At 36.5% G+C, this 27,731-nt stretch overlaps 1 protein-coding gene and 1 long non-coding RNA gene across 2 annotated transcripts; one reads left to right on the top strand and one right to left on the bottom strand.

The window, feature by feature from the left end:
• Nucleotides 1-27,466, top strand: UBE2J1 (ubiquitin conjugating enzyme E2 J1). The gene is made up of 8 exons (XM_079148390.1): nucleotides 1-140; nucleotides 9,882-9,955; nucleotides 10,863-10,994; nucleotides 13,953-14,037; nucleotides 14,312-14,417; nucleotides 18,168-18,297; nucleotides 19,638-19,757; nucleotides 24,068-27,466. Exons 1-8 carry the CDS (start codon nucleotides 110-112, stop codon nucleotides 24,344-24,346), a joined length of 957 nt encoding a protein of 318 aa, XP_079004516.1. The 5' UTR covers nucleotides 1-109; the 3' UTR covers nucleotides 24,347-27,466.
• LOC306666364 lies at nucleotides 3,449-8,003 on the bottom strand. Its single transcript, XR_013765284.1, has 3 exons — nucleotides 6,130-8,003; nucleotides 5,346-6,027; nucleotides 3,449-4,520 (listed from the first exon to the last, which is right to left on the bottom strand). It is a non-coding gene; the product is annotated as an uncharacterized lncRNA (long non-coding RNA).
• Nucleotides 27,467-27,731: the final 265 nt, after the last annotated feature.

The raw sequence follows: 27,731 nt of genomic DNA on the forward strand, positions 1-27,731 counted from the left end.
GGCCCCTCGGCCAGGCCCAGTCGGCCCGAGCCGCGCTGAGACCGGATAGCGGCAGCGCCGAGAGGAGGTGGCAGCGGCCGGGAGACCCGAGCCGCTCCAGCGACCCGCCATGGAGACCCGCTACAACCTGAAGAGCCCGGGTGAGCAGGACAGTGGGCGGGGAGAGCGGAGTGACCCTGGGCTCCGGGCCCGGCGCTGCCGGCCCCTCGCGTCCGCGCTCACGGTTCCACGCTCTACGCGAGACCGACGCCTGCCCGGGAGGTGCAGGCCGCAGGGCGGGGCGGGCTCTCGCCGCCGCTTCCCGGGACCCGCCAGCGCGCCTTAGCATCGGGCCTCGCCTGTCCCCATTTTCGCCCAGTAAAGCCGGGTCATAAACTGGTGCCTAAGAACAGGTGTAAAGGTGCGGACAGTGGGTAACAGCCAACAGCCCCTTGCAGTACCTGCATCCTTAATGCCGTAGTGAACCCCCCTCCGCGCCGCCGCCGTACTTGTACAGTTTTTTGATTCACTCACATTTGAAGGTTTGGTCGTTTAAATATCCTGTTTGCAGCATTTGGAATTACACACACGAAGGACATGTTCTGTAACTAAACCATTTAACCAAGGAGCTAAACAAACTAGCTAAGCCAGGTACTTGAGATGATTTTTGTTATGATTTAACATGATTTTTGTTAAACTGACTAAACATGATATTTTTCTGAATTCAGTCACAAAGATTTTTCTTTCCCGCATTTAATGTCTCTGCTTCATTCAGAAGCAGCTCAAACAACCCTAGCCTCCAGTTATTTTCAGGTGCATTAAAAAAAAAAAAAAAAAAGGCAAGAAAAGTAACCAGCTCTCTCAGATTAAGGCAGACCTAACTAATCAATGGATTCTATAAAAGGTATTTACTTTCTCTGTACCTTGATAAATTTGTCAGGAGAAAAAACCTACAGTTCAGCTCTGAATGATAAATCCTAGGATGTTACTGATGGTTTGGCCAATTCTTGCTGTTGCTTAGAATTTTCTTTCCAAGACTGTTGCCTACTGGAAATGAGCAAGGATAATATCTTTCCGAAAGAGTTGACATTGTGGATCCTTATTTTTTGTGGTACGGAGTCATTAACCCAGGGCATCACACATTTCTAGTTAAGCATTCTTCCACTGAACTACATCTCCAATCCTTTTATTTTACTATATTTTGAGATAGACTCTTGCTCAGTTGCCCAGGTAACCTTGAACTTGCCATCCTCCTGCCTCAGCCTCCTTAGTAGCTGTAATCACAGGAATGAACCACTACATCAGGTGTGAATCTTTTTAATTTAAAAAAAAGTTTCAGAATATTCAAAATAAAAAATAAAATTGTAGTTCAATCCCCAGTACCCCCCCCAAAAAAATTCAGAATATGCAAAAAGCTCCAGAAAAGCCTGAGAATATTGATTGAACAGAGCTTATTAGCCTCAGTGCTGTCAGGCTGAAAAATACCCTTAGGTGACCAACTGTGTAGAATCATTCATTAAATTTTGGTCACTATAGATCCCTTTAAAAGTCTGGTGAAGGCTATGATCCCTATAAGAATGACATACAATTCAATTTCAGTGGGTTCACTACCCCTCTCTTCTAACTCATCACTTAAGAATCTCAGGAATTAAAAAAAAAAAAAAGAAAAAGCAAGATCAAAGAGAAAGAATAAAAGAAAAATTTAATTTTTTAGATTTAATGGTAGAATGTTTGAATTTTTTAGATTGCGGTAGATTTAAAGAAAACTATGCGGTGAAACTGGGCTTAGTGGCACTTGCCTATAATCCCAGCAACTTTCAAAACTGAGGCAGGAGGATCCAAGTTTGAGACCAACCTCTGCAACTCAATGAGACCCTGTCTCAAAAAAAAAAAAAAAAAAAAACCAATCTCCAGTATCAAAACAAACCAACCCCCCCAAAACTTATATTGTAAAATTGTGTGGTGACTCCTTAACTGCACAGTTCATTAGGACAGCAGGGATACTTTGTGCAATGTCCAGAGAATAATATAGTGAATAATGCAGTAGCGAAGTTTGGAATAGAAACTTTGGAGTCTCAAGAGTTGTTAAGGGGACATTGTTCATTTTGATAGGCTAGTATTCCTAAAATTTAAAAATTCTCCAACTTTAAAAACTATCCAGGGTTGGGGAGATAGCTCAGTTGGTAGAGTGCTTGCCTTGCAAGCACAAGGCCCTGGGTTCAATCCCCAGCACAACAAAAACAAAAAAACAGAATTTTGTACATTACCAAAGTATGCAAATTATTACCAGTTGGTTGCACTTTGGTTGACATCCTTGTACCAGTATCAAAAATCGAATCCTCTTTTTGGTTTCATTTCCTCAAAGTTGATGTTGCTGTTCTAAAAAATAGTATTTTTAAAATCTTTTAATTTTTTGTTTTGTTTTGTTTTCGTTATTGTCTGGATTATTTGGAGTTCATGGAGAAGATAAATTAGATGAGAAATGGGACTCAGTGAAAATGCCGAGAGACATAGTCAAAGTATTCTTTGCTTTAGTCTCAAAACTTTGATAGTTTAGGGTAATGCCTATGTGAATGGAAGTAATTAAAAACGCCACACATCCTTTTTATCTGATGTGGGGTTGTATTAGATGGAAAAATTAAGGGAAAACAATTGATAGCTGGTTAAAGGCCTGTGTACTGGCATGCAGATAGTACATTTTTTATTTCATAGGTGGGAAACCTTTTTATGATTTTTCTGAAATGGACTTGGGATTGTGGACAGAGCTCTGTGTAGAGATACCTCTTAAACCTTGCACTAGCCTAGTAGTTGTCACTGGATCAAGCTCCCTGATCCATTTGTATTTCCTCTGCCCTAGGTAATAGGGTCTTATAGTTCAAAGTAGGGAACCTGTGTGTAAAGATCTTTCCTTGACAACTTTCCTCAGAAGGAGGCTGAGGACATGTGCAGCAGGTGATGGGAACATGAGAGAACTGGTGCAAAGGTACCCACTACTTTCGCTGTTCTATTCATGCTGTTGGTGTTGACCTCACCTTCATGCTAATCATTCCAGGCTTTACTGTTTACTCAGAACCTTCTTCTAAGCTGTAGATATATGGAACTTACTGATGACTCCATGTCTTCATTCAGATTTCCCATAGATTGAAAAAAATTATGAGGTATAAAAACTAAACTCATTAGATGTCTCTCCTTCTCAGACCCTAGACTTGCTCCTTATCTTGGTATTCCTTATTCTAGGGATTGACAGCACTCAGGCACCTGTAGGAATCATCTTTGGTTTGTACTGCCCCATCCTGAAGCACATAATAACATACTCTCCCTCTGTCTCTGTCTGTCTCTGTCTGTCTGTCTGTCTCTCTCTCTCTCTATCTCTCCTTCTCCCTCCCTCTCTCTCCCTCTCCCTCCCCCCTCCCCTTCCCCTTCCCCCTCCCCCCTTCCACACACACATAGTCACTTGTCACCAAATCAATTAAAAGGAAATAAAACTAATTATATCATGCCTTATGTTACAAATTTTTTGATAGCATTCTGATAACCGTGGATAAAGCTCAAATAAACTGTTTAGTTTTGCCTGCAGGACTGCTTAAGACTTGACCCTTGCCTTCCTCATCAGCCTCCTAGCACATTACTCTTGAGCTCCTTTATATTTTTACCATCTATTCATTTTGCCTGAACCACTTTCCAGATGGAGTAACTTTTCTCATATGTGCCGGTTCCTGTTGGAATCTCTGCTTGGAATGCTTTTCATTTAAAACATCCAGAATTCCTTTTTATTTTTCAAGCTTCTTTAAGCTTCAACCTTGCCCAGCCCCTCAAGGTAGTCCCTATACCTGTACATACTTAGTCAGTATTGCCACACCGTGTTGTAATTATTTTCCTGTCTTTCTGTATTTAACTATGAGCTTTTTGAGGACAGGAAGCAGGTCTTGGTCATTGTCTGCCTCCAGCACTCTTTAAATGTATGTTGAATTGATGCCTTTGCAGGAATTTCTGTGCAAAAACATCAGTCCTTAAACATTTACTTAAATGTTACTTATTATGGAAGCAGGAAAAGGCAGTTGGTGTATATCACATTGGGTTCACATCCTCAATATATCTGCCTTCTGCGTTTTACTCATGCTTTGTGAACCAATAATTTGAAGATACGTGTTTTCCAAGAGAAACTGATGTTTGGGAGACAGTGGCCTATAAACAGTCCCTTTATTTCTAACTGGATGTTGGCTTCAAACCTCAATAGAAGCCAATAAGCTATGGAAATGTGAAGAGGGCTAATGCAGGGGCCCAAGGAGCCTAGAACTTTGATTCAGAGTGTCCTGGTGGTGTCTATAAGAAGGAAGAATAAGAACAGGCATGCAGGTGCCATCTTCCCCTTCTTGGTTTATCTCACCACATAAGAGGAGGTTTCCATAGAATAATCTTGCAAAAAGCTGAGAGTAGCTAGAGTGAAAAATTTCCTCTGGCCATGAGAAAGCAAGAGATGGGTATCAGGAAGAGCAGACTGTGCTCTAACCCTAGTTGCCAGGTAGGATTTTGAGCCTTGACTGTTCTGTTGTCCTATAGCAGTAATAGTTTTCTGCAGCAGCCCAGGGAGCCATGCTATAAGGCCATCTGCAGATGCCAAGGCCTGAATTCGAATCAGGGAGAATCATTGAGAAGGCCTTGTATCTCAGGGTTTTTTGTTTTGTTTTGTTTTGTTTGGTAGTGCTTGTGATCAAACCAAGGGCTTCACACGTTAGGCAGGCACTCTACCACTGAGCTATACCCCCAGCCCCTTTTCCCAGTTCAATTTTTACCTTTATAACATATGATCTGGGAAAGGGAAGGGTGAAAAGGAAAGAAAGATGTTAAGAAATTATTGACTTTCATTTGACAGATGTAAACAATGTGCTACAGTAAGATTAAGTGACTTGTTCAAGGATTTAGAGCTAGAAAATGTCAGAGCAAGAATTTTAGTGCATTTCTAAATCCAGAATCCCTATTTTTCATGGAAGCATTCATAAAAAAATAGATTATGAAAATACTAAACAAATCTCACCTTCTATTTAGCTATATGGCTCTAGTTTCGCATGACATGTGCATGTGTGACCTAAGAACTAATAAAATAAATTTGTTTTATTGTTGGCCCATGATAATTCCTTTACAGGTCTGGTACAGATGCATTCTTACAGCAGTTCTTACTCTTTTATACATCTCACATAATATCCAGGTATATCCACTGAGTGTTTATTTTTTTTTTTCTTGTATTGAAATGAGCTAAGTGGGAATGAAGCAGAGAAAATATGATAAGGGTATGGGATGACATAAGTCTGACTTCTTCAGCATGATCATTGTTGTGTCCAGCCAGTTGATGAGAAATGAAGGAAAACAATCTCTTTGGCTTTTTGTTGTTGTTGTTGTTGGTTCTAGGGATTGAACCCAGGGGCACTGAGCCACATCCCCAGCCCTTTTTACATTTTATTTAAAGACAGGATCTTCTGTAGTTGCTTAGGGGCTCATTAAATTTCTGAGGCTAGCTTTGAATTCATGATCCTCCTGTCTCAGCCTCCTGAGTCTCTGGGATTACAGGCATGTGCTACCACCATGCCTGGCTCTCTTTGGCATTTTCAATTGCTGATAGCGCCAAACTACTTACCTTCATAAGCGCTTCCTTGATTTTATATATCTTAGACAATTTTCATTTAAAATAATATTTTCACGTGGCTTTACATCAGGGATTTTCAATCCTTATTTCATGCCTTCTTTGGGAGTGAAATAGATGCAGGTCCTTCCGTACTACTTTATTCAACTAAAACAGGTTAGTGTTATTTTACATGTTGGGATTCTCATTAAGTTTTCCTTCAGTAAATGATTTTGTCTTATTGACAAGTAAGTTGAAAACCATTGCCTTTAATGAGTCTTGGAAAGAGATATGTTGGAAGAAGATATTAACATTCAATTCAGTTAATATTTGAGTCCTTATTCCATCCTAACCCAGAGGAGACTGCAGTGAAATAGATACACATTGTCCTTACTGTAGTTTAGCAAACAAGTAACTGCAAGTGAGGTGAACTTTTTTTTTTTTTTTGGCTGTACTGGGGATTGAACTCAGGGCCTTGTGCTTGCGAGGCAAGCACTCTACCAGCTGAGCTATCTCCCCAGCCCGAGGTGAACCTTATAAAAGTAAAATATGAGTCAGGCATAGTGGTGCATGCCTGTAATCCCGCAATACCTGAGGATGAAGCCAGAGGATCACAATTTTGAGGCCAGCTTCAGCAACTTTGGTGAGACCCTATCTCAAAATTAAAAAAAAAAAAAAAAAAAAAAAAGGAGTGAGGATGTAGCTCAGTGGTAAAACATCCCTGGGTTCAATCCCCAGTACCACCACCACCATAAAACCTAGAGTGTTATGATGATGTATAGTAAGGGATGTATAATAAGGGACTCAGTCTAGTCTCTAGGGCAGTGGTTTCCAAACCTGAGACTTGGATAGCATTCCAAGTCTCCACTCCTGTCCAGATGGGAATCACTAGTTCCTCCTCTGAGGGAGGACAAATGAAGGTGTCAAGGAGATCTTCCTGAGGAAATTATTTCAAGGTCTTAAAAGTGGGAGCCAGTCTAGATGATGATGGAGTCAGAGCAACTTTGCAAACTGAGGAAACATGTAGGAAAGTCTGGACTGGAGAAAAGGTAGAGTGTGTTCAAAGAATTGAACTAAGCCTAATGTCTAGAACTTAGAGGGAGAGGATGTATGTTTCTAACATAGCATTTATCATGCAATTTTCTTTCTTTATTTATTTTTATTCTAATTTGTTATACATGACAGTAGAATGCATTTTGACACATACATAATGGAGCGTAACTTCTCATTCTTCTGGTTGTACATGATGTCACACAGGTCATTTAATCATATATGCATATAGGGTAATAATGTCTGATTCATTCTACTATCCTTCTTACCTCCAGGCTCCTTCCCCTCCCTTCACTCTCCTGTCTAGTCCAAATTACCTCTATTCTCTGTCCCCATTATTGTGAATTAGCATCTGCATATCAGAGAAAAGATTCAACCTCCGGTTCTTTGGAATCTGCTTATTTTGCTTAGCATAATATTCCCCAGTTGCATCCATTTACTGACAAATGCCATAGTTTCATTCTTCTTTAAGGATGAATAATATTCCATCGTGTATATGTACCATATTTTCTTCATCCATTCATCTGTTGAAGAGCACCTAGTTGGTTCCATAGCTTAGCTGTTGTGAATTGAGTTGCTATGAACATTGATATGGCTGCATCACTGTAGTATGCTGATTTTAAGTCCTTTGGGTATAAACCGAGGAGTGGGATAACTGGGTAAATGGTGGTTCCATTCCAAGTTTTCTGAGGATTCTTCATGCTTGTTGCCATAGTGGTTGCACCAATATGCAGTCCCATCATCATTGTATATGTGTATCTTTTTCCTGAATCTTTGCCAACTTTTACTGTTGCTTCTATTGTTGATGATTGCCATTCTGACTGGAGATGGAATCTCGATGTAGTTTTAATTTGCATTTCTCTAATGATAGAGATTTTGAACATTTTTTCATATATCGATTGACTATTTCTTATTCTGTGAAGTTTCTGTGCAGTTTCTTTGTCCATTTATTGACTAGGCTATTTGTTTTTTTTGGTGTTAAGTTTTTGAGCTCTGTATATATCCTGGAGGTTAATTCTCTATCTGAGGTGTGTGTGATAAAGTTTTTCTCCTATTCTGTAGGCTCTCTCTTCACATTATTGTTTCCTTTGCTGTGAAGAAGCTTTTTAGTTTAATTCCATCCCATTTATTGATTCTTGTTTTTATTTCTTACACTGTAGGAGTCTTGTTAAGGAAGTCAGTTCCTAATATCATACCATTTTATGTTGACTGTCCCCCAACTATAAGCTTGTCGACCAAACTATATTTTGTTTGTGATTATAGCTGTAGCATCTAGTGAGAACTCAGTGAATATTTGATGGTCAAGTGAGCAAAGTCTCTGCCTACCGAGGTTTAGTTCAGAGTAGGAGATTGAAAAAAATATATATATATATATTTTTTTTTTGCGGTGCTGGGGATTAGAACTCAGGGCCTTGTGCTTGCGACTGAGCTATCTCCCCAGCCCGAAAAGAATATTAATAATTATGAAAAAGGATAGTGACATAAGAACCTTTTTTAAAGCCTAGGAACCCTTGATTCAAATGACAATTTGTGGAAAAGTCATAATCCCAAACGGCTCGGATTGTGTATATTGTGGGAGCTTCTCGGTTAACCCCTTTACCTATAACATTCCAACCTATCTTCTACACATTTCACTCTTATTATTCCCTCTGCCTAGTCATACCCACCTGAGTAATTACCTGCTTTTCTTTCAAATATTGGTTTCTGACTTCTTTTCTTCTGTCTGCTCTAAAGTTAGATCCCAACATCTGGTACATGCCTCTCTTGTAGCACATATTGAACTAGTAGTTTTGGGGAGAGTTTTGAGAAGCCCTCTCCCTGACTTTGTCAGCCTATTTCAGTATCCTTTTTTTCTTTATAAGAACCTAAAACTAATTAATTTGGGGATTCTTACCTAAAGTGAGAAGGGTTGGAATCCAGAGCACATATCAGAGAATTAACTTTGAGAGCCAACAGGAAAGAGGGTGCAGATACAGATAAGATTATAGATGGTGCTAGGCTTTAACTCTGCTCCTGCTGAGTCAATGTGTTGTTAGCTGAAAGAGGTGAAAGAGGAGAGATCATGGTGGGTATATTGTAGTCTTAGTGTGCTAGGGGGAGAGAGTGGGCTCTGTCTTACCAGGAAATGTAGGAACATTTGGTGGCTTTGTGTCCCAGTGGAAGTTGTTGATGATGATGCTGTAATGGCATTAATGTGCCAATGTCTGTGACTTTCCCCCCATTTCAATCATGCCTAGCTGTTTGGATAGACACACCAAATAAGATGATTGGGTTGGGTTAGGCAGAGAGGAATCGTATGAAGGGAGCATTGTATTAGGGCCAAGGGTGAAGGTAAAGAGAGAATATATTGGTGCAGGTGAGGTGAAGAATATTGTGGTGCCAGTGCATTAGAGATTTTAATTAAGCCGAAGAGTTATTTTGAAAAGGAATTTAATTAGGGCTATTGAAAGTCAGTAGACTCCCAGAACAGTCCCATTAAGTTAATGTAAAATAATGGTGGAAAGACCCAAAAGGTTAAGGATGTAAGGGGATTTACTTTTCACTGAGCACGAGATCCAGAGGACACGTTTTTGTTAATATATTCATTTTAACAAGGTAAAGTCAGACTGCCTGTGTTAGAATCCCTGCTCTGTCATTTCCTAGCTATTTGAACTTGAAGAAGTTATGTAATCCTTTTGAGTCTCAGTTTCCTCAACTGGAAAGTGGGGATAAAAATAATACCAATCTAGTAGTTTGAGGATTAAATGAGTTAATACTTTTTTAAGATTAGTTAATACTTTTAGAGAACTTAGGTAAATGCTATCACATAGGAAGGATATATAAATACTTATAAAATAAAAATAGGGAACTGGGGTTGTGGCTCAGTGGTAGAGTGCTTGCCTAGCATGAGTGAGACGCTGGGTTCAATTCTTAGCACCATGATAAATAAATGAATAAATTTAAGGTCTATCAATATCTAAAAAAATTTTAAATAAATAAATAAAATAAAAATAGTATATATTCCCTATGTTTAATTTAATATGTAACTCTCAAAGTATGCCATTCTTATAATGCTTAGCTACCATTCCCCCCCACCATTTATTACTGTTACCCCATAATTAAACTTTTACTATCTATTCAGTTGAACTGCACAGTTCTCATTGAAGTAGGAACTTTTTCATTAGGCTTATAAGTCTGTGTTAATCACTCAGAAAAGTATATTTTAAATATCTCTATCTTATGAATTTTATTTTAGCTGTTAAACGTTTAATGAAAGAAGCAGCAGAATTGAAAGATCCAACAGATCATTACCATGCGCAGCCTTTGGAGGTTAGTTTCTATCTCCATATTTTTCATATGGAAGAATTAAATACTTTAATCTTTAAAATAAGTTCTTTAAAATTACTTTTTTATTGCTTTGAGCATTACAGGCATGTGTGATGTAGTTTATTGATCTATTTTATTCCTTTCATAAGTATCTCATTAGCCTTCGGAATCAAACTTTTAGATGAAGCAGATTTCTGGTCTAAGTGGATCTCATCCTTAGTTGTGTTAGAGTGAGGGAGGGGAAGTGAAAAGAACCTCAGACACTTTACGGTTTAGAAGACTCGGTACCTTGACTTGGGCTTTTGCATAGATATCTTTCCTCTACAGTCTTCCCAACTGTGAAAGCAGGGTATTTAAATGTACTTAGTAAGGTTTTCATGTAATAGTGAGGATAAGAATGTAATAATATATGAGCCAGCATTTTGCAAACTGTAAAGTAAATGTAGGATGATGTTAATAGCAAATGTATTAATATTACTGATCATTTATAAATAAGTTATAAAGGATAATTTGAAATTATTTGTTAAAATACCCATTTATAGTAATTATTTGATTATATCATGTAAAAAGAACTGGTATTCTTTTAAGGGTTATTTTTCAATTTAGTTAATCTGTAACCTTATTTAGGAATATATATGTCAACATTCAGAAGTGTTAATGTGTTTCGTTAAAAAAGATTTTAGCTTTTATGAGACATAATAGCTTTTATTAGATTCTAGATTAAATAGCTTTTATTTATAACATTTATTTAACTTTTATTCTTCAGATTTTCATGCATTAGAAACTATCCTAGCAATAATGTAAAACATTTGATTTTTCCTACCTGGTAATATTTCTAATATTCATAGTGATAAAAATTATCAAACTTTTTAATATTATTGGTTCCTTTCAAATTATTGTTTTTGTTCAGGATAACCTTTTTGAGTGGCACTTCACAGTTAGAGGGCCCCCAGATTCTGATTTTGATGGAGGAGTTTATCATGGACGAATAGTACTGCCACCGGAGTATCCCATGAAACCACCAAGCATTATTCTCCTAACGGTAAGAATTCTTGACTTTTGGGAATTATTGTGATTTAACACTTCTCAGTGGCTGCAAAATATAGTCAGCATACTCATTTTCATTAAGAGATAAAGTTATAATTTTGCTTTTGGCCTCTATATCTAGGACTGCCATTTATTTCTTCAAAATAATTCCTAGTAAGGTGACATGTCTGAGAAATGCTACTTTTGAAGCATAAATGTCGTAGCAGGTTGTTAGGATTCAATGAATGATATATGCAAAATGCTAGGCAGTGTCTGGCACATGGTAAGTACTCAACAAAGGGCTGCTAAAGGTAGTGTATCTCATGGTCATCTCATCCCTTTAATTTCCCACCATCCTAATACTCTTTTCCTCAGTTTCCATATACTTAAAATAAGAGTAATGATGCCTACCTCATTAAGAAGATGTGGAATTTAGAGTATCTTTTTTTTTTTTTTTTTGGACTGGGGATTGAACCCAGGAGTGCTTAACTACTGAACTGTACCCCCAGTTATATTTTTTTGTTTATTTATTTATTTTTTGAAACAGGGTCTCATTAAGTGGCTGAGGCTGACCTCGAACTTGTAATCCACCTTCCTCAGCCTTCCAAGTGGTTGGGATTACAGGTGTACACTACTGTACCAGGCTTTAAAGTATAACTTATGTGTAACTCTTAGAATAGAGCCTCACAGAATTCTCAATAAATATTAACTGTTATTACTATTTATATCTTAGAAAGTCTTTTCACCTTTACATTTTATTTTCATTTGAAAGAAAGCTATTGATCTCTTAATTGTTAAAGCTTTCCTTCCCTCATTTTTTAATGTGTATGTTTAATTCTCCTGTAAAAAAATCAAAAACATAACATGAAAACCTTTCTGTATCTGTCACCACTTGATGCTGTTCCTGTTTTTCTCTTAGATAACCTCCAAAACCCCTAACTGTAGTGTGGCCTGTTGCAATCCATTTTCTACACATAGCACTTTGCTGAAACATGCTTACTGTACCAATCTCTGACCAGTCTGAGAAATCCCACTCTCCTCTTTCTTTTCTGCATTCTGTTTGAGTTATCTGACCTATAGTAGTAGCAAATAGTGAAGCAAAAAGTATTCACAATAAATAGCAAATTAATCCAGCTTTTACCTGTTGTTCAACTCCATGGCTGTAAACACCCCAAGAATTTGGAGGACTCATTGGAGAGGGTTTGGACATTTTATTACTCACATACTCCTCAGCAGCAGACTAGGATACAATGAAGGCTCACATCGCTCCTACAACTAGGGGGAATTTATGACATAGGTTGCATGTCTGCTACAGATGGGTTTCTTCAGTTGTGTTTCATATTCTTGTACTTTACAACTAAGGTCACTCTGCTTTGATCTCTACCTAAAGATTAGAGACAAGGGAAGTGACCAGGTTTCCTCTCCCATTTCCTTTGTATCACATTCTTTAATCTCCTTGTCTCACTTCAAGCTTTCCTAGGCATTGATTAGTGTTTATTCCAATACCTATATATGGTATAATGAAAGAGCATTTGTTTGATTTTATTTTCTGTACTGGGGATTGAACCTAGAGATGCTTTCCCACTGAGCCACAGACCTAGCCCTTTTTATGTTTTATCTAGAGACAGGGTCAGGACCTTGCTAAATTGCTGAGGCTGGTTTGGAACTTGTAATACTCCTGCCTTAGCCTCCTGAGCCACTGGATTACAGGTGTGTGCCCAGCAAGCATTTGTTTTAGAGTCACTAAACCCATGCTGTTTCCATTACACTGTGTGCAGGTTACGTACTGTCTTTGAAGTTCAGTGTTCTCATCTGTCAGGGTAGAATCACACAGTAAAGTTCCCAGTATATAGAAGTAGCTTAACAAGTAGTGAGTGATTCTGAGAACTGGCAGTAGGGCTGAAGCAGGGTCCTGTACCCAACCATGTCAGGAGTTACATCATTTAGTTGCTAGGTCCTGGGGAGAGCCAAGCAGTCTGGAGGGAGAGACTGATGTGGGGGAAATTGGTTTGTTGTGGGTGTGCATTTGTGGGGATAGTTGGCAGCAGTTCTTTACCAACAGGTACAGAAATATTTTATAGTTAACTCAGGTGTGGTTAGATTTACCACACTGAAAACTGGCTGTGACCCCCTGATATTCAGTGTTGCACTCTTTCTTGTTCACTTCCTCTCTTGTGAAAAGTCTTCTTTAACTTTAATTTGGCAAACATTTATTAAATGTTAGTCTTGTGCCAGGCCCAATGGGTGCAGCAGAGAATAAAAGTCTCACCAAAATGGAACTTATATCTAACCTCTTGCCTCTTCTTATTTAGGAGAACTAACTGTGGATGTTGTGCAGGTTCACACGTTAGCTGTCTTTTTTGTTTGTTTTATTTCTGTGAAGTGACCTAATGGTTATCTCTGGGAGGAGAGATGCTATTAGTATTTTATATGTTTCTTTAGACTTCAGTATGCTTACATTTCTCCCTGCCTGCAAGACATCAGATTCATGTCCAAAACTGAAATCATTGTCTTTGATTTTCCTCTAACGTTTTCCCATTTTATTAAAACGGCATCATCTTCTGCAAATCACTCCTGTCTCAAAGTCTTTTTCTCTGTGCTTTTATTCATGAATACCAAGTTAGGTGACACTAGGCCTTAGATTTTATCCTGGGCTTAACTTATCCTAGTTCTGTACTAGGTACAGGATCAATATCTCTTTGTATGTTTACTCTTTAGATCGTACAACTCAGTTTCAAAAAGGTACTAAAACACCTTCTAAAAACAACTTTTATTACTCTTCTGGCATCCAACAAGTATTTTTGGAATGTCTGTAACAGGACAAAAATGCGTGTCCCTATTAGTGTTACATAATTTAAAAAAATAGGTTTACTATCTACATATCAATATAAAAATAAAATATATTTAGAAAGTATTAAACATTAAACACACGTATATAATTTTTAATTTTTTAAATGCACTCTTTATTTCTAAGGCTAATGGACGCTTTGAAGTGGGCAAGAAAATCTGTTTGAGCATCTCAGGACATCATCCAGAAACTTGGCAGCCCTCATGGAGTAGTAAGTATTACTTAATAGTGAATATAAATCTTATATAACTTCAATCAATTTGTAACAATTAATTATACAAAATATACTTTTGAGACTGATGCTGTTTTTGGATAAATAATTTGGTATCATTGAATAAATAATAAAAAAGCCATGTCTAGATTTTTGCCACCTTTTTAATACAACACTCCTACTTGTACCTCTTTTATGAAAACCTCTCTTTCCAGAGTAAATCCAGTTCTTTTTGCACAGAAATTCAGAATTATGTTTACTTTTTTTATTTCAGTAAGAACAGCATTACTAGCCATCATTGGGTTTATGCCAACAAAAGGAGAGGGAGCCATAGGTTCTCTCGATTACACACCTGAGGAAAGAAGAGCACTTGCCAAAAAGTAAGTTGTGAATTTGATTCCTTGTTAGGGTGAGGGTGCTCTTGTGTGTGATGACTGTTAAGAGCTAGGTAGTCTCTGTCTCTAACTTTGTGAGGGACTTTGCCACCAGGATCTGGTCTTCCGTTGCTGTTGTACAAAGCCAATTCTAATTTCTTTGGAGTGACCAGAAGCTAAAAAAAGTGCTTTCATGCTGTCATGTTTTTAAAAAGTAGTTGGTAATATTTCACTAGGATTCACTATAGTGAAATATAATTTTTCTCCTGAAAAAATTCCTAGCCATTTGTCTCAATTTGGATGGTATTACAGATGGAAAAGAACCAAAGCAATCATTTACATGTAGCTTTCCACAAGATTCAGAACTCCTCAAGGCTGGGGAGGGACTCCCCCCACCATCTCTCTCTGCATCTATAGTATATAGCTCATTGCAACAACTCACTAAATGTTCTCCTGAACTTTATTCAGGAGATTTTTTCAAGTTGCGATTGTCTATTAGTTTTGCCTTCTCTGTTCTTTTCCAGGAGCTTGTGTAGTGTGTGTGTTTGTATGTGTAGGTGGGGGTTGAACCCAGGACTTCATGCCTGCCAGGCAAACACTCTACCAACTGAGCTACATTCCTTTGCAGGAGCATTTTTGTCTATATGACCAAGAATAGTCATTCAATTCAAAGTATCCATTTATGTACCTACGTATGTATATATGTATGTATTGGGAATTGAACCCAGGGTCCTTTACCCCAGAACCACATCTCCAGGCCCCTTTTTTAAAAGGAAGAGTCTTGCTAAGTTGCTTTAGGTCCTCACTAAATTGCTGAAGCTGGTCTCAAACTTTGATCCTGCCTCATCTCCCGAGTCCTTTTCCTTGAGCAGTGCTGATATCTAATTCTTGATGTTGTTTATTGTCTTGTACTGGAAGCTGCTACTTACCACCTTTGAGATTATATTAATTAAATTGCACAGCCCAGAGTAGGTCCTTCATAGAGGATGTCTGTTAAATCAGATAGTTACGAGTTTAATGACTGGAAGATTTGGAAGATGCTTTGGTCTTAATTGGCAACTCTTCTTTTTAAACCTTATTTCCTGGGCTGGGGATATGACTCTGTCACCAGCGGCAAGGAAGAGTCAGAATAAATTTGGTCCAAAATCAATTGGCTTTTATTTGATGCTGATCACACAATTATTTATAGTTCTTCTAACTTTTAGTCACACCAATATCACACATAACTTAATCACTACATTATTATAAGCCCCAAATAAACAAAACTCACTCCTTACTGAGACCCATTCCTAAGGTCCACTCCTGTATGACGTGTTTTGAGATGAAGGGCAGTGACTCCCAGAGGTCAGTCAGGAAGACAGCTCAGGAGGTCTCGCTGGGGAACTCCCTCAGATCGGTGAGGACGGTTGGGAGGTGAAGGAGGGCGGTGAGGTCACGGCAGGCAGGCCGGGCAGAGACGTGTCAGGCAGGATGCACACAGGCAGCTCCGCTGTCACTTCCACAGGAACGTCCCGGTCACGGTCAGGATGATGGATGTTCCAGCAAGCAACGAGCAAGTCAGTGAGTCCCCTTCAGGCTTGGCGTAACACTGGCGTCATTGGTATAAAATGGGGACTGGAGCTAGGCTCATCCTGAGTCCTTTTAAATCCTTTTTATCAGACCCTTGGTCCGAGGGAAGTTAGTTATCTTACTCAGGGTCAGTTGCACATGTCTCCAACTTGGAGCAACACCATATCATTACCTCATTACAGCACAGAGCACTCAAGTTACTTTTTGCAAGTTACACAGCACAGAGTAAACAAGTTGTTTTTTGCAAGTTACATAGCACACAGAATGTCACACTTTAACTTTGCTCCTTACAGGCTTAGTGATAGAGCACTTACCTAGCATGTGGGAGGCCTTGGGCTCAGTCCCCAGCGCCACACGCACACAAAAATGTACCTTAAATCTTATTACCAAATTCTGGGGATAAACCTTACTTTCAGCTACTATTCACAAATGACAGATGTACTTTGCATACACAGTATTTATATTTTATTCAGTTGATTTCATGTGCAAAGTTAAAAAAATGAACTTGGTTTCTTACTTTTGTTTTCTAGGATTCTCAGTATATGTATTGTAGATTCAGTCAATGATAGAGACTTTTTTTTTTTTTTTTTTTTTTTTGTGGTGCTGGGGATTTGAACCCAGGGCCTTGTGCTTGCAAGGCAAGCACTCTACCAACTGAGCTACATCCTCAGCCCAATGATAGAGACTTTTTAAAAAATGATTTTACATTCAAACATGATAACCTATTATCCTTGTGGATAAACCAGTGCATTCAGAATAAACATTCTCCTTTAAGTTTCATCTAACTTCTTAGTTAAAAGTGAATATATTCTAAGCAGATTATATTCTATGAACAATAATGCTGCTTCTGGTAAAACAAAAAAATATTTGTTAATAAACATTCATCAATAAGTTGGAAATATTACTCTTACATAATTTTGTTTACATAATGTTATTTTATAAATTTAACTGTCATATTCTTCAAGATTTTAGGATTTTGAATTAGATTAATCTAGAAGTACTCTAAATTTTTAAAATTTTATTTAATGATATTTTTAATTGTATTTTTTAAAATTTAAAAAAATTTTTTTGTGGTCTTGGGGATTGAACCAAGTACCTCAAAGACACTAGGCAAGCACTCTACCACTGAGTTACATCCCCAGCCCTAAAAACAATTTGTCTTTTTTTTTTTTTTGGTCAGTCCTTTTTATTTTTTATTTTGAGACAGGGTCTTGCTAAGTTACTGAAGTTTTCACAGTTGTTGAGTCTGGCCTCAAACTTGTGATCCTCCTGTCTCAGCCTCCCGTCACTGGGATTATAGGCGAGCACTACCACCATACTTTTTTTTTTTTAAATGAGCAACATATCTATGTATTTATACATATTACTCATATTTACTTTCAGTCATTTAAATTCTTGTAGCATAACTGTGAGCTTTAGGGAAGTTTTGGTTTCATCTGGAGTACAAAGGGGATAGTGGAAAAGCAAATATATCTAAGAAAATAGTCTAGTTACAGGTTTATCTTGAATCTCTATTCAGTATAATTGGCAATAGATTCAATCTTAGTGTTTTCCACAAGTTCTTCCAATCTTCCAAGTTATACTACTACTCAGATGAGTAGAGCTTGTGATTTTTTTCAAAAAATATCTGCAAATTCTAGTTTTGTCTTCTTTACTGCTTTATATGTTTCTGCCAAAAGATAATTTGAGCTTTATAAGGACCTTTTCCACAGGCTTTAAATAGGCTTATATGTGTGATCTTGAGGATACTATCATAGACCATTTATAGTCATTGTATAGATCAAAGCTTATTTTTCTTTAGATAGCTAGTTTTATTGGGGGGAAAAAAGGAATATAAGCCAAGGATTCTTCTTTTACACCAAACTCACATCTATACTTATATCAGCACTATAATTTTTGTCTAATTGGATGAATGTGATATGAAATTGTCAGAGTTCTGTTTTGTTGTTTTTCAAAGACTTAGAGGTTATTTAGGAGAGTAGATGCTTATTCAAAGGGAATGGGGGCAGGACTTTGGGGTAAGGCAAGGAATGTACCTTCAAGGGAGAATGTGGGCCCTCTCCAAACATAGACAGCCTCAGTGTTCTTTTGTTTTTAAATTTTATCATTCAGTATTTGAATAGCTAATGAAGGGGATTAAAATTCAACTATTTGTCTTACTCTGTGAACATAACTGTTTCCTACCAGGTCACAAGATTTCTGCTGTGAAGGATGTGGCTCTGCCATGAAGGATGTCCTCTTGCCTTTAAAATCTGGAAGTGATTCAAGCCAGGCAGACCAAGAAGCCAAGGAACTGGCTAGACAAATCAGTTTTAAGGTACTGTAGAGTCCTAAATAAATTCTTTTTTTTAATGTTTTTTTTAACCTTTATTTATTTATTTTTATGTGGTATCAAACCTTAGGTTTGAGGATCAAACCTAATGCCTCACATGTGCTAGGCAAACACTAACACTAGGCCCCCTAAATAAATTCTTAGGTAGCCTTTTTGTTTTACTGTTGAATACTAAATAAAAAGAAAGCAATATAGATTGATTGCAATGAGATTTTACAAATAATTTTTTTATTATTACAAAACTCATTGGCTACATTCACAAAGGCATTATAGCATGACAGTTAACTCTGACTCCAGTATCCAAAACAAGTTAAATCAGAATATAATCATAAAAAGTTAACTGATTCTGGTATACAATTAGAATGCAGGCTCCTCATCCTACCTTTACTGCTTATTAGTAGGGCGATGTTAGACATACTGCTTAACATTGTGTGCCTTTTTCTTATCTGTAAATAATAATGGTACCTAGCTTGTATCCCATAGGACTATTGTGAGGATTAAGTGAGTTAATACATGTGATACATACATTGTATTTAGAACTGTCCCAGGTGCTTAAAAATTCTAGCTATTATTTTAGAAAATACAGATATGCAGTAAGGATGATAATCATCCATAATCCCATCCCCAAGAAGTAACTACTGCTAATATTTTGGCATATCTCCCTTTTATTTCTTTTTTTACATGTTTTACCCAAACATAGAATGTATATAGTACTTTTATTTTGGCTACACTTATGTTTCTGGAATTTAATTAGCTCCAGAAAAAAATGTTAACCTATATTAAACAACATGCTGCCTCCTCCCTCTTCTCCACTTCTCTACTTAAAGTCTGTCCTTTGGAAGTTTTCCCTTGTATGTTCATTATAGTGCCTAGAAGAGGAGGTATAGATGTTAGCTATATTTTCTTCCTTCTTAGGATTCCTATTAACATTTAAGATAACTTATCTGAACATCTTAGGGCCAGGTATGTTTTGTACATCAGAATTTGCTCAGCAAATTTGAGCATATCTCCACTAGCCTCACTGACCTCAGTTCATGTCAGCTTCATCTAAAAAATTACCCAAAGTACTTCAATTTTGAGAAATTTTTAAACCGTAGATTGTGAACATGGGTGTTGATTTTGTTCCTCACCAAGTAATAGCTCCTTGAGAACATGAATTGCCTATTCCTCTTCCTCTAATACTTAGCATAGTATCAGACACATTAGTGGTCGAAGCTTAACTTATTGATAGTAGATATTAAACTAGCAATTAAATCCAAGAGAGGAATTTAGTAGATTGTGTGTTCTTTATGTTTCTTCTTATAATTCTGCTATCTTGTTTATAGGCAGAAGTCAATTCATCTGGAAAGACTATTGCTGAGTCAGACTTAAATCACTCTTTTTCACTAAATGATATACAAGATGATGTTCCTACAACATTCCAGGGTGCTACGGCTAGCACATCGGTATGGCTTGTATCTTTTAATATATACATGTGTCTCTATTATTATTGTTATTTGAAATAGGAAGAGAAGTTCTCAGATCAATTATCTGAAAATTTTCATTCAAATAGTTGGATTCTAGCCCAGTTGTCCCTCTGATGAATTATATATATTATCTTGAGCAAGTTATTAAACTTTCTGGGTTTTCGTTTCCTTCTTTGTTAAGCGAGATTTAATTAATTAGTTAATTTATTTATTTAGTACCAGAGATTGAGTCCAGGGGTATTTAGCCACCGAGCCACATCCCCAGCCCTTTTTATTTTTTATTTAGAGACAGGGTCTCTCTAAGTTGCTGAGGGCCTTACTGAGTTGCTGAGGCTAGCTTAGAACTTGAGATCCTCCTGAGTCACTAGGATTATAGGCATGTGCTATTATGCCTGGCTTGACTAAAAAATTTTAAATTCTTTTGTTCCTCCAGAATGCTATGAGTTCTCTATAAAATTCAAAATACTTCCTCACAGTAGCCACATTTCAAGTGCTGCATACATTGTATGCTAGTGGCTACTACATTTAGAAGTATAGATATAGATCTTTATTATCATTCACAGTTCTATTGGCCAATACTGCCTTTGACATACTAAATGTCTAATAATTATTGGATGAAAGAATGAATGAATGCTTTGAGTATTGCTAGATGTGCCCTGACCTAGTGTCTAAAAAATTGGTGTCTAGGTGGTCAAAGAGGCTGACTAAACAAGCATGTCTGGATCAGTGCTAAATAATTAGGATTAAGGGGGAAAATAATGACTTTCCTTTCTATATAGAAAAGATGAACTGTTTGGGGGAGGGTCTGTTTAGTGACAGATTGTTTGGTTAAGTTGCCACATCTCCCATTCAGTTTATAGAGTAACTTTAAAGGGTCAGGAAAATTGAAAGAGCTGGGCAAATGCAGGTTTGCCCTTACTCAGGAATAATTTACTCTAAAGTAGAAGTGAACAGTGAGTGGCTCTCTCCCATTAGAGTGAGCCGGACAGAGAAAAGTAAGTTGGAGAAGAGCAGGGGAGAGAGTCCTCTAGGGGAAGTTCTAGGGGGACTGAAGATGGAGGTGTGGGAAGAAAGTATATATGGATGAGTTTAAATTCTTTTTTATATGATCCCAATGTAATTTTTTGAATTGCAGAGGAATAGAATGAATTAAAGTCAATAAGTTGTACTTTGAAGTATTGAGACTTCCTGATTACTTTTCATCATTAGAGTTCTAATTGTTTTTTATTTGGTAAATAGTTTTTTTTTTTTTTTTAATTTTATTACTAGGATGAGGTTGTTAATTATTTTTTAAAACCTAGTAGGGCAGTCTCTTAATATTTGTGACGTATCTAAATCTATCTTTGGTGTGTTTTAAATCTATGTAAAATACCTTTGCTACATTTTCCAGTTGTAATTTATTTTGTTAATTATTTATTGTTATTAATTATTTATTGTGTATCTTATGTCCCTGAGCATAAGTTCTTGAGGGTAAAGGCCCTTTTGACTAACCCCAGTGCATGTCTTAGTGCTTTGTATATAGTAGGTGGTTAATACATATTTGTTGATTGAATGAATCTTAGTATTGACACTTCAAAAAATACTAGAAATGTAGTTTTACAGAAATCAAGAAATTTAAGTAATTAGAATGTACAGTAATAATGTTTTTATTAAAATATTTTCCATTTTGATTTTAATGTACATAAAACATAGAATTCCTTTTCAATATATATAAATCATTAATTAAGAACAATTTTAGTTAAAATACCTATAAGCAATCAATTGTCTATAATTGCCAAGTGGAGCTTTTAATTACTTTTTCATATAAACTATCTCAGAATGTGATTATATAATTTGACCATTACGGGAAAAGCTGAAACCTGGTTTTAGCTAGGAGTAACTGCTCCACATGCACTCATAATATAATATAAATTCATCAAGATGGTACCTCAAATCCCTGATGAGCTACCTTTTTTTTTTTTTTTTTTTTTTTTGCTCTCTGGGGGACAGAGGTTGCCAGAAGTCTGAAATACAGCAGGTAACAAACATTAGGCCATTTATTAATTTTTGAGGCAGATTTTTTTAGCTACATAAAAATAGAGGAAAAATACCTGATAGAGTTTTGTGTTTTAATCTGTCAGATTTTCTGCTCTTCCCAGGATTTGAGGTTCCAAATAAGTCATTCATTTTATGTTCAGATAGATGCTAAGTGGCGAAGCCAAGCTAGTTATGATAAAACTTTCTGCTTTGGTCAAGATTATGGACAGGATAATGTTCTCCTCTTAAATTAATGGAAAAAGTAATGTGTAAAAATAAAAGTTTTAATCTGAATCAATCTCTAGTGCTAATTTCTAGATTGATATTACCACCATTTTTTTTCTGTTCCTTAAGAGCCTGTTTCCCTTTGAGTCTTGCATACTTTGGCTCTATTAAATACTTTCATCTTCTTGGGGTTGAGTATTCAGAAGAATGGGAGATTTCAACTAGAATGTTTCTGTATTGGTTGCTATAACTCAGTTCAACCCATTGAGTATTCATTAACTCACTCTACTACACTGATGATGACATAAAAATGCTGAACTTTGTGTATCAACCCTCTTCAGTATGCAGATTGTCCTTGGCATCCTGGATTATGGAGGTCTGAGTTCATGCAACTCTAATTCTGTATCAGCACTTTTTTTTTTCTTTGCAGTGCTGGGGATCAAACCCAGGACCTAGGTTCAGGTGATAGGCAATCATTCTACCACTGAGCACACTACCTACACCCTAGCCCTAGCACTAAGTCAAAGTTAGTAGTTCATTTTTAAGTCAAAGTTAGTAGTTCCTTTTTACCTCTGTATTATAGGTCACAGTACATTTGAGTGATTCCAAAAAATAGTTGTAAGAAATCCACATTATTTAAGCCTTTCAATGTTGAGGTGAATGTTAGATTTAAAATAGAAATTCTTGTGCAGGTAACTTAAATCATCAGTGTTTCCCCTAATGTTTGTAGCTGTTTTCAACACAGAGCCCATCCTCTAACCTTTTATTTATTTGTACTAGGGATTAAACCCAGGAGTGCTTTTCCACTGAGCTCTGTCCCCAATTCTTTTTTATTTATTTTGAGATTGGGTCTTGCTAAATTGCCCAGGCTGGCCTTAAACTTGCCATCCGTCTGCTTTAGTTTCCCCAGTAGCTGTGATTACAGGCAAGTGCCTCCATGACCAGCCCATCCTCTTACCTTTTAAAAGTATTTGAATTAGGTTGATTTTTTTTTTCAAAATATTTAAATTTTACCTAATAGAAGGTATTTTAAGTATTTTGTATTTAAAATATTTGCATTATTCTGAATAAACATGCATTCTTATTTTTTTGTTTGAAAGAATATATACTGATGATAATGTATAACCAGTATATAATAAATAATATATTTTAATGTAAGAATTCAAGGTAGAGGTATAGGGTTAAAGTGTCTATATAAATTAAATGGAATTTGTATTTTATATAACTTGCTTGAACATGCCATACCATTTTTTATGTATTAATTAGATTCAGTACTTGGAACCTTTGGTATCACATTGTGGTTAAGCTCTGACTGACCCATCATTGAAATGATAGAAAGCAGTTGCTGTCCAGTACTTTGTGGAGAGCAACCAATGTGCCAAAAGAGAGGATACATTGAGTCACATTACTACTTTCAAATTTTTCTTAGCACTTACCTAGGGAACTCTATAAAGTGCCCAGTACTAAGTAAAAGATACTTCTGGACTTGTGTTCAGTTCACTTATCAGGAATTGTGAACAAGGATTAGACTGGTCTGAAAAGTGTACCTGATTTTAAAAATATTTGTATAAAGAATTTATGGTTTGAAATTATTTCCTGTGCTCCATTATTGTTAGTGGAAACATGTTGATTATAGTAAGATAATGTTGGAAGAAACCTGGTTCATGAAAGACACACTGTTAAGAGTTGCCCTTTTTGCCAATTTAAAATGGGTAATTTTCAAGCAGAAAGTGTTAATAAAACTATTCCCTTCTTGGATCTCCTGAAAGAAGATCATGCCCAGATGCTTAGCAGGTACTGCTGGAGTTGCATCGGGGACAAAGTAGAAAGCCATCTATGGAAAAAATGGGTAAACTTGTGCCTTATCAATTTCGTTGCTGGTAAATTCCTCCTCCACCTCCTAGGTGTTCAGAATAAGTTTTTTGACTTGTTTTTCAAGAGGGTGAGTTACCAGTTTCAGCATTCAGATAATTTTTGGTAATTTTGTCATTGGTCATATTTAATATTTTAAATTTTAAATTAAAAAAAAATTTCTTCAACTTTTCTAGTATGGAGTCCAGAATCCATCTGCAGCATCCTTTCAACAACCTACCCAACCTGCAGCTAAGAATACCTCCATGAGCCCCCGACAGCGCCGGGCCCAGCAGCAGAGTCAAAGAAGGTCGTCCACTTCACCAGATGTAATCCAGGGCCAGCAGCCAAGAGATAACCACACTGATCATGGTGGATCAGCTGTACTGATTGTCATTCTGACTTTGGCATTGGCAGCTCTTATATTCCGACGAATATATCTGGCCAATGAGTACATATTTGACTTTGAGTTATAATATTGTTTTGCAACTTAAGAGCTGTGACTCAACTGCTTCATTAAACATTCTGCATTGGGTATAATCTAAGAATTGTTTACAAAAAGATTATTTTGTATTTATCCTCCATTCCTTTTTTGATCCTTATAAATTCAATATAAATATAGCTAGACATTTAGACTATATGCAGCAGTGTGTCCTGCTTAATGTAAAGGACTAGAAGTCAAAGTATCTTGTCTATTTGATCTGCTTCACAGAGAAATAACTTATTGTTGTTTCTAAAGCCTCAGCTTCTTTTTCTGTAAATTTGCAATATTTTTCTGTTTAGTTCTTTGAATTTTTCAGATAAATGATGGTGTTTTAAGTTCCCCCAAGTATTACCAGTTACTCAGTATCATTTATTGAGTACTATTTCTACCTAGGTGGAATGATCTAGGGATAGTAGAGTTGAAAAGGGAAAACAAGACTCAAGTAGCCTCCTTAAAATGTCATTCATGCTGGACTGTCCACTCTGTAACTGTTCTAAAATAACTTATTTCAGTCAAATGTTTATGAAGAAATGAGATTACATCTTTGTTATCAGATGTTACTTGAAGAGGCAATACTTTGTAACCACTTTGATATGTTGTTATCATCCTTCTTTCTCCAATAGACACACAGATTTTAAAAGAAAGAAAACAGTCCTCCATAGATCTTTGTCTTAAGGAAGAAAGGGTCCAAGCCAGAAAATCGCTTGATTTTCTTCCAAAAATTAAGTGGGAGGATCTTAAGATTTGAATGTTTGCTCTGCTTTGAATTGTATATATTTTGAAATGTATTATATACCTAGCTTTATAATCATTATAAAATTTAATTACTCCAGGAATATGCATAATGTTTAAATATTTCATGCACCATTTTAATAGAAAACCTCAGGGCCCAAGTAATAGTGATAAAAGTTAGGAGAACCTTTACTTAGAATTGTCCACCTAATCAAAACCCAAGAAAGATTTTTGGTGAAAAAAGTCAGTATATCACTGAGCACTAGTTAGTTCCACAGATACTGGTAGATAAGTTCATCATCACAATGCCAGTGAGACCATAAACTCACAGAAAATATTGCCGTCAGCATGTTCAGTTAGCAGCATCGAGGGCACTCTTGGAGTATGGTTAATGAAGTTTTAATTTTTAAATATAGTCAGTCCCTCAGCCTTCAAACATGTTATGCTCTAAAAGTGTGTTTATGATTTTTCTTTTTTGTATAACTCAATATAGATGATACTTAGGTTTTAGACCAGTCCATGAAAGTTAGCCCATATGTATTTTGGATAGTTTTGGGAAGGATATTCATAAAGTCCTTATGTGGTTTTAACTAACTTGAAATTATGGGCAAGAACAAAGCAATTCATAAAATCATTTTAAGGGACTGGGGCTGAGGCTTGGTGGTAGAGCTTGCTTACCTAGCATGTATGAGGTACTGGATTTGATCCTCAGCACCACATATAAATTAATAAATAAAAGTACTGTGTCCATCTACAACTAAAAAAATATTTTTTAAAAATCATTTAAAAAGCAAATTTAATTTTTACTCCCATTACAGGACTTTGGATCTTCTAACCATTAAACATAATTTCTATGTTTATTCGATGGCCAGTTTTCCATTAAGTCTGCATCTAAAATAAAAACATATTGCATACTATTATATAGTATAGAGTTGTCTTAAACTTTAATAAATTAGCATTTTAAAATTGTTCAGGTTTTTTTCTATTATATCTAGCTGAAGTTGGTAGTTAGAAAAGTCCAAGGACTTAGGAAGAACTCTTGTGAGGAAAATTATAGGTTACATTTTATAACTTTATTGCCATGAGAAAATACATCCTGAAGTCTTGGTTTATAACCCAAGATATTAGAAATATTGGGTGAGTTGTGTCTCCAAGCAAGAAATCACTGACCCAATTGGGAAGACCAGGTAATGGTATCACCTAAGAAAGAAATTCCATACCCTCAACCTATGCTGAGATTAATCATGTGCTAGGAACAATCTTCCTTTTATTTCCTCTCAGTCAAACTTGAACCAGCCTCTGGATCTATGTGATCTTATCTGTTTTCACAGGCTGTACCTGTGCTTTACAATTAAGCATTGTGCAGATCCTTCTTTAATCTGATGTGCATCTCTTCCTTCAGCCCTCAAGGAACTGGATATCTGCTTGGTTGTATCAGGATCTTTTAGCACCTGTCACATTCATTTAGAAGTGGCATATTTTTCTGCTTTGACTTCATATATGTGTCCTAAAAATCCTGAAGTTGTCAATCTGATCCCCATTGTGGGGTTAATGAGCCACACTAAATTGATCTTTGAGGCCATTTTTATTGAAACCCCACTGAAGGGCCTCTTAAGGAAGCTTGTTATTTTAAGTCCTACTTTAACCCCTTAATTCAAACATAAGGCCAATACAGGATCTATAATCTGGTAGGTAAAGATGTAGGACTCCTTATTCTCCCAGTTGTCAGATTTAGGTAACTCGTGGCTTTTTCATTGACCAACATAGCATCCGACTACTTATTAAGGTAGTTAAAATAGCATGCTTGATAATAATCTGTTTCACCTGTAACTGTTTAAGCCAATGAATTTTCAAATTTTATGTAATGGGGACTTTTATGTAGCACTTTATATTTCCATGCTGCTTATTGTTTTATTCTACTGAAATAAATGAATTTCATCAAGATTCTCAACTAATTTTTTAAAAGAAATCTTAAATTGTTTATTGTTTTGACTACAGAAACAATTTCCTATTTCAGGAAAATAAGAATTCTTTTTGTTATTTTTGGTTTATGAATAAACATTCTGGTATCTTGAGGCTACCTGTTTTTGTAGGTCAGAATCAGTAAACAGGTAAACCACACACACTTGAACTTACTAGAGCAGAAACCAAGGGTGAAGTACTGAAAAGCATACATTGTTTTATTACTTGCAAGTAAGTATAAAGTGAAGGCATTTAGTGAACCTGAGTTTGAGAATAATGTGTACATTATCATATGTGCCATTGAAACCCTCGTGGGAGGCTGTGCATGGCTCAGAAGCTGTTTGGAATGTCTCTGGAACAGGTGCCTTTCAGAACTAGTTTGAGCTGCTCAATAAAACTGATGACTATTCATACCTTGTTTTGACCAAAGGTTGTATTCTTTGCCATCTAGTCAAATCACCTGTCCATTCTATTTCCATATCTTCTTTCATATCTTTCTTCTTCTCTTCATGCTCTCTTCCCACTCCAAAAATTTGCTGTTACCTCCTCAAAATTAATGCAAATACCTCACCCCATAGCCAGAGTCTTCTCCAATACACAGATTTGATCCTCTCCTATTGCTCTTAAGGTAGTACTAAACCCTAATTGTAAGAATTTGCTATGTGCAACTGAGTCCTGCCTAA

The sequence above is a fragment of the Sciurus vulgaris genome, assembly GCF_902686455.1.
Source record: "Sciurus vulgaris genome assembly, chromosome: 7".
In the NCBI taxonomy this organism is placed as follows: Eukaryota; Metazoa; Chordata; class Mammalia; order Rodentia; family Sciuridae; genus Sciurus; species Sciurus vulgaris.

What these genes read in the sequence shown, in the direction of transcription:
- UBE2J1 (XM_079148390.1), top strand. Translation starts at nt 110, where the DNA reads ATGGAGACCCGCTACAACCTGAAGAGCCCGG. An exon ending in ACCATGCGCAGCCTTTGGAG is followed by an intron (nt 9,956 to 10,862) that starts GTTAGTTTCTAT and finishes GTTTTTGTTCAG; the next exon opens with GATAACCTTTTTGAGTGGCA. An exon ending in TTGGCAGCCCTCATGGAGTA is followed by an intron (nt 14,038 to 14,311) that starts GTAAGTATTACT and finishes TTTTTATTTCAG; the next exon opens with TAAGAACAGCATTACTAGCC.